At 55.2% G+C, this 15882-nt stretch overlaps 1 protein-coding gene across 1 annotated transcript in view; it reads left to right on the plus strand.

Annotated features, from left to right (window-relative positions):
* Window positions 1–957: 957 nt before the first annotated feature.
* The window catches only part of RASGRF1 (Ras protein specific guanine nucleotide releasing factor 1), a 94297-nt gene continuing 79372 nt past the window's right edge, over window positions 958–15882 (plus strand). Inside the window, exon 1 of the mRNA XM_006208790.4 lies at window positions 958–1474. Within this exon, the coding sequence (XP_006208852.2) occupies window positions 1199–1474 (276 nt within the window). The 5' untranslated portion in view covers window positions 958–1198. The remainder of the gene's footprint in view (window positions 1475–15882) is intronic.

The following is a 15882-nucleotide window of genomic DNA, read 5'->3' on the forward strand; positions in this document are numbered from 1 at the left end:
GCGCCCTCCCGGTGCAGCAGGCGGGCGCTGTGACGTTCTCGGATAAATGCCGTGTAACTGTGTAGGCGAATGGGAGCTAAAAATAAGAACGGAAAATCTATCATTAAGGTATCATTGCGCCAGCGCAGCTATTTGAAGGCTCCCATGGTCCCCGGCGCCTGCGTTTGAAGCCCGCCTTCAGGCTTGGGGGGGTGGGTATTTGCAGAAAACTCCCAGGCGCGGCTCAACAGTCAGACCTCAGGGCGCAGGGGGTGGCGCCCGTAATTATGGCAACACTTAAATAAAATAAAATAAAATAAAATAAAATAAAATAAAATAAAATAAAATAAAATAAAATAAACGCTCACCTCCCCCCCCATCTCCGCCTGTATTGTCCTCAGGTCGCTGGGGAAGCCACCAGAAGTGAGGCTGGATGCTGAAATGAATGTGACCCAGCCGATTACGCAAATATTAGGACTGAAAGCTCTTTCAAATCTATTTAGCCATCTACCTTCTTCCATCTAACTCGGATTAGAAAAATAAAGTACCAGGAGGAAGCCTTTGGAGGAGAAAATGACAAATGGGACTTAACCCAGGTCTACAATGCGCCGCGGCGGGGCGCAAAGACGCAAACTCTGGAGATGGAGAGTCTCCGGGGTTCCACGGGGTTAAACGAAAATTGATCTGATTTGCTTTTTAACGCCCAAAAGGGAGAAGAAGAGATCAGCGGAGGCAGGTCAGGATTTGTGTTTGTGCGTGTGCGTGAGTGTCCCGGGAGGGGGAGGAGGCGCCAAGGTGCAGCCTGCGCGCGGCTCTGCGCCTCGGCGGGCTGCGTGCGTGTGTCCCTGTCCGCGCTGCTGAAACGGGCTCTTCGAGGGATCGGCGTCACATGACTCCGCCTGCCCCTCGCCAGCGCGCAGCTCGCCAGCCCCACAGTTTGCCCGGCGCCGGGGGAGGGTCGGGCCGCATCTCCCGGGCCCGGAGGCTCTGCGGAGCGGAGAATTGGTTCTGGCGGGGCATGATACATCTGGATTCCAGAAGCCGCGGCTCGGCGCCAGATCCCGGAGTGTAGAGATTTGAGGGGGAGGGGAGAGCGAGAAGGAGCGAGCGAGCGAACGAGCGCCAGAGAGAGGCAGCGCGCAGCGCGCACGGACAGGGGCTGCCGGGTGCCGCGCGGAGAAGATGTAAGCGCGTGGAGTCTAGCTGGCCTCGGAGCACCATGCAGAAGGGGATCCGGCTGAACGATGGCCACGTCGCGTCCCTGGGACTGCTGGCGCGCAAGGACGGCACGCGCAAAGGCTACCTGAGCAAGCGGAGTTCGGACAACACAAAATGGCAAACCAAGTGGTTCGCGCTGCTGCAGAACCTGCTCTTCTACTTCGAGAGCGACTCGAGCTCGCGGCCCTCGGGGCTCTACCTGCTGGAGGGCTGCGTCTGCGACCGCGCGCCCTCCCCCAAGCCTACGCTCTCGGCCAAGGAGCCGCTGGAGAAACAGGTGAGGCCAGCGCCGCGTCTGACCCTTCAGCGCCCGGGCCGCGGCCCCCGGGGCTCAGGGCCTTCCGCCGGCCGGAGGCGCCCGAACTTTAGTCCCTCCACTCGCGGCTCCCTCGGCGCTCTCGGCGAGAGGGGAGGGTTGGCCCATGCGGGCGGCGACCCCGCGGTGGCCAGAGGGGGCAGGCACTGCGGGCAGGGAGCGGCTGTGGGCTGCGGCCGCCCTTCACCCGGCGAGCTCGGCGGGAGGCGGCCACGGAGGGGCCGAGACGCCGAGATGCGGAGGGAGCTGAGGCGCCGAGAGACCCGGCTTCGGCGGTCCAGACAGAAACAATGAATGTAGACTCACATCCCCCCAGAAATGGTGCTCCCCACCTCCGCTCCCACCCCTCAGCCCCGGCGAGCCCCGGACCCGGGAGGTGGAATTCCTGGCGCTTAGGCACGGGAAGGGCGAGACGGCGGCGTCGGAGCGCCGCGGGCCCCTGCCTTACCGCGTCCGGGAGCGAAGAGGCGCCTGCGCTAGCTCTGCCAAGTTGGGGGCTTGCGAGGCCACAGGGGTCGCTTCTGTGCTGTCGACCGGTGGTGAACTACCAGCCGGCCCCGAGCCCGAGCAACGAGCCGAGGGGTTCTAAGGACCCTTCTGACGCGCCGGGATCAGGGCCAAGGCCGCTGCGGAGGCCGCGGGAACAAGTGGGCGCTTCACTCCCCCGCCCCCTGCGCCTCCGCCACCGCCGCAGTCGCGGCTGTAGCGCTGCCCCAGCGTTTCCGGAGCTGCCAGGCTAAAGGGCCAGGCCCGGATCTGACGGGGAGCCTGGGTGGGGTGGGGGTGCGCCGTTGGCGTGGAGGGAGGGAGTAGCACCTGCGGCCGCTGAGTGGGAGCACCAGACAGCGAGAGAGCAAATTTTAAGCTTGATGCACTTTCCAAAGGCATCTAGTCCGGCCCCTTGCCTCTGGGAAGGTAATCAAAGACAGTGGATGCTGAAATGTCACCGCTGGGAGGGACCTGCGATCTATGGTGACCCAACCAGCTGGTCTTACTGCTTAGATGAGGACACTGAGGCCAAGAGAGAGAAATTTACTTGCCCAATGTCATGCCGGGAGTTGAGGCCGCCTTGAGATTCTGAGAAGATAAGTGAGGTCTCAAAAGCCATTGGATTGCATGCAGACTGGTGGTGATTGAATTGGCTGACATAAAAGCATCCTTGAAGTCCCTCCTCCTAACGGTCAAGACAGAGATCTGAGCTTAGTCCCCTCAGCACGTCTCTTCCTTTCCTGCCTTCAGCCCATTGGTATCAGGAGATGATTTCTGGGGCCTCGGAAATGTGGGCAGAAATAATTGACGGTGGGTCTCTAGGGATGACAAACCACGTGGTAGGTTGAGGCTCCCAGATGGCAAAGTAGAGCAAAGAGCAGGCAGCTCCTTAAGCTAAAGGCACAGATGCAGTCTGGGGGGCTCACCTGGGAGAGCCAGCCATGGGCTGGTCCAGAGACACTCTCTCAGCCCTGGATAAGCTGCCCTTTGCCAGTCTTCCAGAACAGCGCCAATCCTTGCAGACCAAAGCCCACCTGTACTACCAGTGGCCCACGGCCCAGCTGGAGCCCATCCTTGGCCCCTTACACCAGAGCACAGAGCTGAGCTCCTGGGCAGGCAGGGAGGGAGGGCTGGAGGAAGATGGTGTATCCTGTGTTAATTCCACGTTTCATGTCCTGAAGACTGACTGTGCACCAGTCTGGTCCCTGTGCTGTGTCATAGGCCTAAGAAGCTGAACGTTACAGTCCCCAGCTCCAAGGGAAGATTAACACATAAATATGGCACCTCACACTGTGAATATGCTCTAACAGCAGGATACGAAGGGTGCTCTGGGAGCTCAACCACCAAGTGCCAGGCCCATCCCAACATGATGTGCTTTCCTCTGGCTGCTGCTGCACTGATTTGACTGCATCTGGTGCACCCTCGAGGTCCTGGAGCCCTGGCCTGGGACCCAAGGCCTCCTGAAGTCAGACAGGCACAGCCACGCTCCCGTGCCCACCAGCAGTTGCAAGCACCCCACGTACATTGGCTTGGGCTCTGCTCACTCAGTCCTGACCTCTTCTCTGACCGCGCAGAGAAGGCCCAAGGGCCTGGAGTTAGAATTTGGATTCAGCTTCCCTGGAGGTTGACCGTTGGTGTTTCTTGCACTGCTCTGCCATGGAGTCCCCCTGTTCCCAGCCCCCTGAAACAAAGTTTCCAGCCCCAGCTTCTCAATGGGGGACTTGACCAAACCAACCCCAGCACTCGCCTCACCCCTCGATTAGGAGAGATCACAGTGTAGACCCCAGGCTCTTCCTAATTCCTGTAGAACAGAAGGGACACAGACAGATCCCTCCATCTGGTGTGGGCAGGGGCTCCGGAAGCTGGGGGGTGGGGTGGGGTCCCTGTAGTATCTGTTGTCCACCCAGTCGATGCCTTTCTCTGGAGACAAGACAAAGTCCCTGTCCTGGTCCTCATTCACAGGACACATTTCTGGTTGGCCTGCTGGATACATATTAACAATGGCCCTGAGGCCGTGAGTGTGCCTGATTTGTAGATGAGGAAACCGTCTCATCAGCACCAGCCAGCAAGGCAAAGGCGGAACCAGTCTCTGATCTCTGCGCTTTGTCTGCAGCTGCGCTGTCTTCACCACAAAGCCTGCCCTCCTGTTGCTGTAGCACATTCAGCCTCTCAGCCAATCAGAATGTAGGGGACCTGAATGTAGGGGAATAAGCTCACTCTAAAAGCAACATCCCTCAGACACAGAGCCCTGGCATGCTGTCGGCATGCCCCTGGTGCCAGTGACTCAGACCGCCGAGCCTGCCCCACGGTTCCAGACCAGGCCCAGCCCAGCAGACATGGGGCCCCAGGGTTCACTGTGTGGGGTGCCCATCTCCCCACCCCAGCCTCCAAATATTTCTAGTGCTGAAATAAGGTTGAAGAGGCTCGGGCATTACACCTAAATTGGGACAAGGAAGTACCGGGTCACTGTCCCCTCTGTTTGGTGACAGTGGGACTAAGGTCGGGAGCAGACTGTACATACACAAGCCTGCACTAAAATCTCACTGCCACTTGCTCATGCAGTAAACATATTGGCTGTCAGTGCCAGGCCTGTGCTAAGTCCTGTGGATACAGAGAAAAATAAAACTTAGTCCTTGTCTTCAAAGTGCTCACAGTGAAGTGGGGAGCTCTCCTTAGATCCACTCCCACTGTAATCACCAAGTGCCCGGTTCAGGAGCTCAGGGTCAGGCTTGATGTACTGAACGCACTCACACGGTCCCACCTCACCCCACTCCCGGTCCCCCTCCGCTCAGCAAGCCAACAGGGTGAGTGCCGAAAGAGCAACCAGATCCTGTACTAAGCCACTGAAAGTATCAGTGGCTCCCAGTGCCTTCAGGAAAAAATACAAATTCTCAAGCATGACCTGGAGGACCCAGCAGACTCCAGCCACTGTCTTTCTGGCTAATCCTACCCCACCTTCCCATTCACCTCCTTCCTCACCCTGCACCCTATACCTGCCTCAAAGTCTCTGCAGCAGCTGCTCCTGTGTCTGGAATGACCCCCCCCCACCCCTAGTCTTTCATAACCAACTTCTCCTCCTCCTGCTGGTCTTAGCCTAAAAGTTCTCCTTGACACCCACCCCCGCACTGTGGGACATAGAGTAGCCCCAGGTGCCCCATCGCAGCACTCTCTCCTTCATCCACGTCGCTTATCACAGGCTGAAATTACTTGATGTATTTGGCTGGTGTTTTGTGAAGGGTCTCCCCCCCCCCAGAACGTACACACTGGGAGAGCAGGAGGCCAACAGAGGCAGGAGATCAATCAGGGTGCTGTTGTCACTAATAGTCCAGTGATAGATGTGGCAGCCCTGAAAAGATGAAGGAACCAGGTCTTTACCATAGAGACTTTATCAAGAGATACTCAGGTGGAGGACGAGCAGGACCTGCTGTCTAATTGGACGGAATGAAACCTGCATCCACGTATCTGCCTTAATCCTGGGTGGATGCAATCCCAGCAGCTAAAAGAGGAAAGCTGGGGGAGGGGCGGGTGTGGGTGCCGTGGCCAACGGTGAGCCCCCTCTTGAGGAGGTCAGGTCTGAGATGCCCGAGGTAGAAAGGGGTGCTGGCCTCTCCCTGGGCATGCTAAGGGTGCTGCTCACACAGGCGAATGAAGCCCCAGAGGCAAGTGGGGGTGAGTGTGGAAGGGGACAGGCTGATTGAAAGGGTGAGTTCAGAGGCCCTGCAGGTGGCTGCCTTGTGGCCCAGAGCCCTGCAGTGGAATGACTTGGCCTCCAGGGGCCCAGCAGGCCGAGGACAGTGCCAGCAGGCAGAGCCTCACGCGGTCCCTCTGGGACTTGCCTGCATTAGACATGTCTGCACCCTGGCTTGGTTTGTCAGCCTTTGCTTTCCCTTCCCCAGGTGCAGCCAGGGGGGTGCAGGTAAACTTGCTGGCGTGGCCACACTCAGATCTGCTTCCCAACACTGCCAAGCAGGTATTTATTGACTCTCCCCTGTCAGAAGAGGGAGGACAGCACCGGGGGGTGGGGGAAGTTCTCCAGGGCACAAGTGTGGTTTGAACCTTCTCACACCCGCAAACTGTGGACAAGTCATGAAGCTCCCGTCGTCTGCGGTTTTCCTGCCACTCTGAGAAGCCCCAGGGCATCCGCGGGGGCCCTTTGGTGGCCACCACTGGGGGCTACCCCCCTACACACATCAATCAGAGCAATCTCACGTTTAACTGCTTGATAGATCAGAGTTCCATGTACAATTTTGTCTTTATTAACGCTTTAAAAATTTGACCACCAAAAGTCATGGCTAAATGCCCTTCAGCCCTGCCATGCTACAAATGCAGATTTAGGTGTATATAATCTTATAGCAGAATGCTTCAAAACCCTGGACCAAAAATACTGAATAACAGTGAATACCACGTATCAAGCACTTAACTATGTCCCAGACTGCATGTTTTACATAAAATACCTTCCTTAATCATCCTAACAGCCCTGTGAGGTTATCACTGGCAATCCATTTTTGAGATGACAAAACTGAGGCTCAGAGATAGTAAGTAACTTGTTCAAGGTTACAGAGAATGTACACGGCAAAGCCAGCACGTGAGCCCCAGTGTGCCTAACTCCAAAACCTGAACTCTCCAACCACAAGCACAGCATAAAGACTTGCACTGGGGGACTATTTGGACTTACCATCCTCTGCCAAGATAAATGGGGAAAAAAAGAGAGAATTAACAGCAAGCAAAATTATGCCACTGTCTCTCTGGTGACTTGTGTGAAGCAGCTTTTACGTCTGCTTGGGTGGGAAACTTGTACCTCAAATCCCAGGAGTCTAAAGGAAACTCACCAAGGCAGGCATCCACACCCCACCGTCCAGTTTCCCTGGAATCCGTGGGCACCCAGAGCCGGTGCCCATGTGCACGCAGCCAAGAACAGGACTCAGCCCCCTGATGTTTATGCAGGAGCGTTGGTGACGCGTGCACTTGAGAGGGGCCCAGAACACTGCCAACGCCCAAACACCTCTGTGAGGGCGACTGTCGTGCAGGGAGCAGCTGGGAGCCTTGGACACCCCCGCTGGCCCGCCCTCCGCTCAGAGAGGAGCTCGCAGCCCCGCAAACACATAGACTCCCAGCTCATTCACTGAGGAGGTACTCCCCCTCTGGCAGGGAGGCGGCATTAGGGAAAAGCCGCGAGTTTCAAGCCACACAAACTGGCTTTGGATCCTGGCTCTGCTCCCTCCTAGCTTGGGAAGGTCTTCAACCTCTCTGAGCTTCAGTTTCCCCGACTGTGAGGTGGAGACCACAGCGTAGCCCACCTCGCACCCTGTCTGAGTGCTGTGCTGTTTGTAAAGCCCCAGCGCGGCACGGCAGGTCTGACCACTGTATTGTAGCTGTTATGGCTTCACCCTATGACAAGGCTCTTCTTTGATGAAGCAGTGACCCAGATCACCTGGGTCTCTGGCAAGTTTGAAGCAAGTCAACACGGAGCCCTGACTCTGGATATAAAGATAGGATGGAAAATCTTAAAGAACCCGTGAGTTTCTGAAAACATCTGAGCAGGCATGCCCCTAAAAGAGGAAAAAAGGCTGCAGGGGCTTCCTTCATCCCAGATTCCACACCATCACCCAGCCCTGTCGATTTTACCTCCTAAGCCTCGCTCTCCACCTGTGTCCCTCTGTTCCCCCACTGCTCTGGTCCAGGCCACCGGCATCTCTCATTTGGACTTAGGTGGGAGCCTTGTCAGTGGTGTACTGGTCAGGGTGGGCAGCATCATGCTGCAGTGACACCCAGCCTGCAGATATCCATTCACACAACAAATGTTGATTTCATACTCATGCTTTATGTCCCTTGCGGTTGGCAGGAGGGCAGTGCTCATTGTGATCCCTCGGGGACCCAGCCTAATAGAGATTTGTCCTGACACCTGCCTCCACAGTCACCTCAGCCGAGGGGAGGAGCTCTCCCTGGCTCTTAAAGCTTTCCCCCAAGTGACCCCACTCTGGCCACAGTTCAGCGTGACGAGGCAAGTCACATGGCTTCAGTCACAAGTCAACAGGGAAGTGCAGACTCACTATGTGCCTAAAAGCAGGGCTCCAGAAGTGCTGGGAGAACAGCAGTAATGCCATCCACTTTCTCCCTGCATCCGCTGTGTACCCCCTTCCATGCACCTCTCTGCAGCCAGACCTCTTTCCAAAATGCACACCTGATCATCACACGCACACACACGCACACACACACACACACACACACACACACACAGTAGCTAAGGAGAAAGGCAAAGGACCATCATGATGGGTTAATGACAGGAGGCAGAGACCGTGCTGAGCAAGCTGTGCTCACACTTAGAGGAGCGTCTCCCCCCAGCCTGCGGGCATGAGGGAGGCTCCACTAAAAAGGGACAAGTAGGACGGGAGATGTAGGGTGCAGAGGAGGCAGGGCTGGCCCCTGAAGCCTGTGTGCGCATTACAGAGCAAGTGGGGAGCCAGCACAGGGCTCTATGCCAGAGAGGGGCTGCTGTGATCTCTGTGGCAGAAGATCACCGCAGGGGGAGAAGAGACCGGAGGAAGACTCATGTGGAGGCAGGAGGCCAGGTCAGAGGAGGCTGTAGAACTGAGCAGGAACAAAGGCCTGAATTCGAGGAGTGCCGAGAGCACGGAAGGTCCCCCCCCCACTCCCATCCCAGCCTCTGCTAGTGCTGTACCACAAAAACCATCCCTAGCTCACGCATGCCCAGCCCTGCCCCCTACAGCCTCTGCGGCTTCCCACCCCCTGGGCTCGGAGGGCGGTGGCAGGGAGTGTCACATTCTCATCCCCTGAAAGCTCCAAGTGCTGTCTCCATACCTTCTCATGCAGCCACCACTCAGACAGAGCACCTTTTCAGCCGATAGATTACAAAATCCTTTTCATGCTTAGCATTTCATGTAACCACCAAAGTAAGCCTGCACTTGCTGCGGTTCTGCATAAGGGAGATGTAATCCTCATTTGGTAGATGAGGCTCAGGTAGACAGAGCTCATCTCTCAACAAATACCTGAGTGTCTGTTTTGTGCCGGGCCCTGAGTTCTCACTGCTAATAAATGTCAGGCCTCCTAGTTCTAGGTTGCTAAGGTCAGTGGACATCTAGGCCAATAGACAAATCCAGCAGTTTACACTCAAAGACCAGATCTTACTAATCCAGCAGGCTAATGCAGCTTCTTTCTCCTGAAAAAAAGACAGAATTATTTTCAAAAAGAGACTTCCTAGTTGAATTTTGATTTGTTCTTCAAATTGGAAAATCCAACTCAGACCTTAAGATAAAATTAATTTTAGAAAAGTGAATGAATAAATGAATTTTTAGCAACCTTAGCCGGTATTCCAAAACTCCATCTAGAAATTCAGGCAAACCTGATGTAGATTGACTCTTCCTCTGTCAGGCTGTCTGCGTGAAGTGTAACCAATTTTGTTTAAATGCCTTTTAGGCTCTCAGCCAAACTCAAGAAGTCAGTGAAATAGTTTGGAAGAACCTAGTCAGTCATGCGGCATTCCCAGCGTGCCCACTCACCTCGCCCGGAGGCCGCTGCCGCCCTCTACCCTCTTTCTCTCTCAGTGGGCCTTCCCTGCCCTCTGGCCACACTGGTTGTCACCTGGGCTCCCCTCCGCTCTAATCAGATCAACAGGCTGGTGGGGGCTGATGTTCCAGAAGGAGAGCCCATACCGTGTGGGCACAGATGAGGAGAGGAGGCAAGTAATTACATCTGAGAGCTTCCTGGTAGCCTGGACAAAAAGGGAAACAAGTTATGGACACCCATTGCCTCCTGAAAGACATGGTGCAGTCTATCAGGCAGGAGCACTTGTGTCCCAGGGGTTTGCATGAGGGGGACCAGTGGGGAAGTGATGATAACTGCGAGGGCAGAATCACTGCAGGAACAGAGGCCCACCCCATCAGCGGCGCCCATTGGCTCTCAGGGCAGGCTAAGCTTGCTCAGGGAACATCGCTCTTCAAGAGGCTGCAACGCTGGGGTCCCAAAAAGAAGTGCCCTGGAGGCCAGACAGTACAGGGTACAGCCTGAAGAACCTGGAGAGTGGACGGTCAGTCAGGCACTCTCAAATAGCCCCCACCTTTTATTTTAAAACTTTAAAATTGGTAATGTATTCCCATGGTTCAACATTCAAAAGTTGCAAAGAAGTGTACAGTGCCAGTGCTTCTTCCCACCACTGACCCCCACAACCCAGTTCTCCTCCCCGTCACCTGGGGTCCTTTTCTACCTCTCACCACTGAGATCCCAGGGAGGCCACTCTGCTCTCTGGCTCTTGCAGGAGAGGTCCTGTTCTGCCCAGGCCAGGCCACCCCGGGAGTGTGTTCTGACCTCTCACCACTTCTGTAGCACAGTGCACGCTCATCAGTGCTGCTCATCCCCGCCCTGGCTGGACCACCTCATGCCTGGCACACAGAGGGGCTCCACTAGGTACAGCGTGGCCCCAGTGGCCCTGCTCAACAGAAGTGTTGGACTCTCTTGGCCCTGCTGGTGTTCCCACACCAATCCAGAAAGGACCGACCCACCCTGCCCACCTCCCCCTCTTGGAGGAGGCAGGGAGCAGAGGCCCAGGCAGGACGATGGGTCTGGATTCTGGTCAAGCAGGATGAATCAGAGGGCACAAGGCCAAGGGCAGGGAGACCAGAGTGGGCAGTTTAATGGCCTGTGTGGGAGATAATGAAGCCTGGAAGCAGGCATGACAGTGAGGACAGAGGATGGCACAGACCCCAGAGCTATCCAGAGCGAAGAACTTGGCAACCAGTTGAACATCAGGAATGAAAAAGAAGTAGGAGCCGAAGGTGATGCAAAGAATGGCCCGAATTGCTGATCTGTAATAATCCTTGATCTTAGCACAGCCAGGGCTCTTCAGTTTCTGAGCCTCTCCCGTGGCTCTTGTGTGCATGTACATGCATAGGGGTTTGTTTGTTTGTTTTGAAGGGGCTGAGGCCTCTTCTTATCAATCCACTGTGACTTCATCATACCTTGATTATAGCTGTAATGACCCTATTTTCAAATAGTCTTATTCACAGATTCTGACAGACATGAGTTTTAGAGGGACCCCATTTGTGCACACACCTGTGAATGTGCGTGCGTGTGTGTGTGTGTGTGTGTCCTAGTAAATGGTCACTGATAGGTTGATTAGACCCATCACTTGGCCTTTGCAAATGATTCCGTTGGCTTAAATAAAAACCATTGTTGGGCACTTTAATGAACCAGGAGCTTTCACAGCATTATCTACTTTAAACAACCCTATGAGGTGGATAATATCCTCTCCTTTTTGTGAAAGAGAAAACATTCCCAAAGAAGTGAAGAGACATGTTGAAGACACTAAGGTTAAACAATAAATGTAAACCCAGATCTTGTGACTCCAACGCCTGGCGTGTGCCACAACCCCAGGTCCCACAGCCCCCAGACCACTGGTTTTATGGACTGTTGGTAGATGTAACAAAAAATGAAAACAAAAGCGTTCTGTGGCAGGATAGGCTCTGGAAGAGGCTCCTTCACTGCAGGACTGCTCAGTGCCTTCGTGGTGTGGGTAGGCCCCCCGCTCTCCCTGAAGGGACATAGTTCTTGTTCATGACAAGCCATTGCCCACACCCTTCCAGCCAGCTCACCTGCCCAGGCCTGAGAAGCAAACTCATTGCCACCTGCTTTGTGACTTTTGCTATTAATCAACTAATTAGTAAGCCGGGCTCCTGGGCCATGGTGACAAATGTATTCATTCACCCGTTCAGCAAATGAAGGCGACTCTGTGCCCAGGCTGGGGCACAGCGCCAGGCTCTGGGGATATTCTTGATCAGGAATCATTTGTTTGAAAGGAACAGGAGCCCGTTCAAAGCAGCTTAAGCAAAGAGAAGGACTCTTGGAATAATTACAGTGGTAATTAATGGACCCCAAGGAGAAAACATGTGTCTGAGTCTCCACGGCCTGGACCAGGAACCTTCGCTCTCTGCCCTCCCCTCGCCCGCCCCCACTCTAGTTACGTGGTCTCTTGTCTCCTCCTCTCTCTCAGACACTCCTGCTTCCTTGTCTTTTTACTTGCACTTAGAGCTCAACTCACACAGCTCACTAATTTGGCCTCTCTGTGTCACTGCTTCAAATAATTGGGAACTCCTGGCTGGGTGACTCTGTGGCTGCTCCCGGCAGTGGCTCCAGGACCGTGGGTCTCTAGGAGAACATCGGGGGGTGGGCGTGGGGAGAAGAGGTGCTTCCACTGCAGACTTGCTCCCTCTCAGGGTCCCCAGCACTGGGTGGACACTGGAACCAGCAGGGGGACTTTGAAAACTGCCAGCACCCAAAGCCCATCCTCCCCCTGTTCCCCGGCTCCCACATTCTGCTTTAATGGGTCTGAGGAGGGGCTCGAGCATCCGTGTTTTTTTGAGTTCCCAGGTATCTGTAATGTGTGGCCCAGACTGGGTCTCCCTGCTGTAGCAGGAAAGACAAGCAAAAAGTCATTACAAGTTGATGATGACTTTGATGGGGAAGGACAGTGGACCAGGGGAACATGCGCCGCACATCTGACAGCCCAGAAGGAGCAGGAAAGAGATACGCTGAGACGCGATGGTAAAGAGTTTCCGTGCCTTTCAGGAAACCCAGCACCGCCAGCATCCGTGTTTGTCCTTGATTGCCAGGAGGGGGACAGTGTCTGGGTTGTAGTGGGGACTGAAAAACATGGGTTTGAATTCATGAATGAGAAATCATTCAGGTAGAGGGTTCGAGGGCGAGAGAACTGTATTTTTCAGGATTGAGACCCCTTGTATGTGGTTGGCCAAGGCACGTGTTAGTGTCATGCACACTGGCCAGGGGGAGCTGCAGGGGCTGCCCGGAGGCCCTTGGCTCCGGGCAGCACAGCCAGACCCTGACCCGGCTATTGGGACTTGCACCTCTCCATGTTTTGTAGGGTGACCAACCGTCCCAGTTTGCTCAGGACTGTCTTGGTTTTAGCACTGAAAGTCCCGTGTCCAGGGAAACTCCTCAGTTCTGGGGGAAATGGGATGGTTGGTCACCGTACCTGTCAGTGGTTTCCCGATGTTCCACGTTCTGTGGAGGTGTCGCAGCCCAGTTGGGACAGGCAGGAGGGGAAGGGAAAGGCTAAGCGGGCAGGGCTCCAAGCCCACCTCCCTAACTTCCAGAGGCTCAGGCCAGCTTTAGCTGTCCTAAGTGGTACAAGTTTGCGATGATACAGGCACTGGGGATTTCAGAAGCAAAGGCTCTTCCCTGAGGCAGAAGGGGAACTAGATCCAGCCCTAGACAGGCATGGGGCAGCCAGGGCAGTCAGTGGTCAGGTCATACGGGAGAGAAGGAGGGCTTCTTGGGGCCAGGCATGAGCTGGAGCCCAGGATCTCAGCCCTGGTGAAGCCCCATTTCACCTCCAGCCCAGGTGAAGCCACAGATGTGCTTCTAGAACATTTCCTCCAGCCAAGACAAAAACCCAGACGTGATTCTGGTCTTGGCGCAACCCCAGGTGTGATACCTGAATCCCTTCCTAGGAGCTTGGTGGTCACAGACGTAGTTTCTGGATCAATCCCTCTTAACCCGCTGAGGCCTCAGGGGTAGGTCTAGAGCAGTGAGTGGTTCCTCACCTGGACTGCACATTAGTGTCACCAAGGGATGCACAGGCCTCATCCAGACTAGTTACACCAGAGCCCAATGTACAGCCACGGTCAAGACCCACTGGCAGAGATACTCGGCAGCCCCGGTGAAGCCCCAGGCTCTGCCCTGAACCTGGTAAGGCCCCTGGAGTAGTTCTGGGTCGTTACAGTGGTCTGGCTTTGATGCTCAGTGTGTTTCTGGATCTACCTTGGGACTCCCGGGGAAGCCTCAAGTCAAGGTATCCACCTGTTGCTTCAGGTCTGGGGAAGCTCCAGGTCTCTCCTGGGTCTCTCCCACGTGGAGTCCCGGGCCCAGCCCTGCAGCCTTGGTGAGGCTCCAGGAGTAGTTCACCAAGTCTGGCTTCTCTCACAAAGTCAGGGAAGGTCCACTGGAGGTTTCTGCTTCTGTTGCCTTTCTGGATCTGTTCCAGCAACTCCAGTTGGGCCTGTCGGGATTCAGTATTGAAACATGGATTCCTGGAGGAGACCCCGGGTTTGTTTCCAAATTCATCCTACATCCTTGATCACATTTAGTGTGAGTCCTGATCCCATCAGTGCCCCGAGGAGGCCGTGGATGTAGCTCTGTATGGATGGGAGAGTTCTAGGGTGTCCCCAGGGCTGACTCCAGACCAGTGTTGCTGTTCTGCCAAGGTCCATATCGCAGTGTTGTGGCAGATGTGGCTCAGGCCCTGTCCCATGGTCATGCTGAGCCCTGCGTACTGTTCTGTGTGAGTCCTCCAGACTCTGAGAAGCTTAGATATAGTTCTGGTGGTTGGGCATCTTTCCGGGCATGCCCAAGGTGTGGTCCTGGTCTCATCGCAGCGACCCAATAGGAGGCGATAAGAAGTCCCTCTTCTGCCTCCTGTTCCCCCTAAATCCTTGCCCTCCCTCACTTTCAAAATCCCTGGGCATTCATAACCTTTGCTCTTTTCACACCATCCCCAAAACTCCTTTTCTCCTGATCTTCCTGCTGCAGCAGAACCTGCTTGCCTGGAGAAGTTTGCCCAACCCCTCCACACTGGCCAGGAAGCAGGATAAAGGTGGCAAATAGGCTGACACAGAGAAAATGGTATCACCCAGTGTCCACCCCCAGGGCTCTGCTTTTGGGGATGAGCTTACATTGGTGATGCAAAACTTCGCAGCCTCAGAGCCCCACTAACAAAGCGCCTTCCCCACTCAGGCTTGTGCCCGGCAGAGATGCAGCCACACCTGGCAGTGTGGCCAACGCGAAGCAAGTGCTCAGGAGGGTCGGTGCCGTATTACCATTGATATTAACAAGAGCAGGAGAGTGAGGACCACAGATTCCTGGGTGCCTTATGGAGACATCAGAGATTTGCAGAGGATGTAACATTCGTGTGTCTGTTCATTCTTTCCTCCTTCAGCCATTTGTTGGTACTCATTTGGTACCAGGCTCTACATGGGCTCTGGGTTCCCCAAATGAAGCCGTCCCAGCACTGGCCATGAGCAGTCCAAGGCCCACGGGTCAACCAGGCCTGGGAGGCTCCATGGAAGGAGAGGCCTTGGGGAGAAGGCAATCCTCTAAGGGAGGGAGGGAGGGATGTCCACAAACCATCCCCTCCCCCAGCCTGAGCCAGCCTGAGATCCAGCGTGTGTGTCCCCTGGGGCGCAGTCCCACACCAGGCTCTCTGACCACTGCAAGGCTGCACACCTGAACCTGACAGAGAAGAGGGCCAGGCCAGAGCCACACCCAGAGCCTCCAGAGGGTTGAGGTTGGGGGTGGACTGGAAACCACCCAAGGCCTATCCAGAACTCCAGGGAAGGTCTCAGAACATACACACTCTCTCTCGCTCATGCTGTCTCTCTTCCTGCCCCCTTTCTGGCCTTCCCTCCTCCCTCTCAACAGATAGGTAGGTAGACAGACAGACAGACAGATGGATAATGTATATGACTATGTAAATAGAGATAGAGAGATAGCATGGAACTCAAAGAAGTTAGGGCTCAGCTTATCTAACTAACTGCCCATTTCACAGATGGGGATACTGAGGACCACAAGGAGGATGAGACTTACTTGCCCCAAGTCACACTCTGGGTCACTGAGAACTGCCACCAGATCAGACCCCATCTCCAGGGATTCCTCCAAGGAAGCCACTTGCCCCCACTCAACTCTGGGCGCTCACTTGTCCATCATTGTGACGAGAACAATGGGGGATGGTGGTCGAGCCCTGGACTAATCCGAGCTGCTGTCCACCTGGACTCCACTCCTGGCTCGGCCCATGGACCGGCCACCTCACACCTCCAACCTCAGCCCCCGCTGTGAAGTGGTCATGTCGCCTACCT

The sequence above is a fragment of the Vicugna pacos genome, chromosome 27 (assembly GCF_048564905.1).
Source record: "Vicugna pacos chromosome 27, VicPac4, whole genome shotgun sequence".
NCBI classification, from domain to species: Eukaryota; Metazoa; Chordata; class Mammalia; order Artiodactyla; family Camelidae; genus Vicugna; species Vicugna pacos.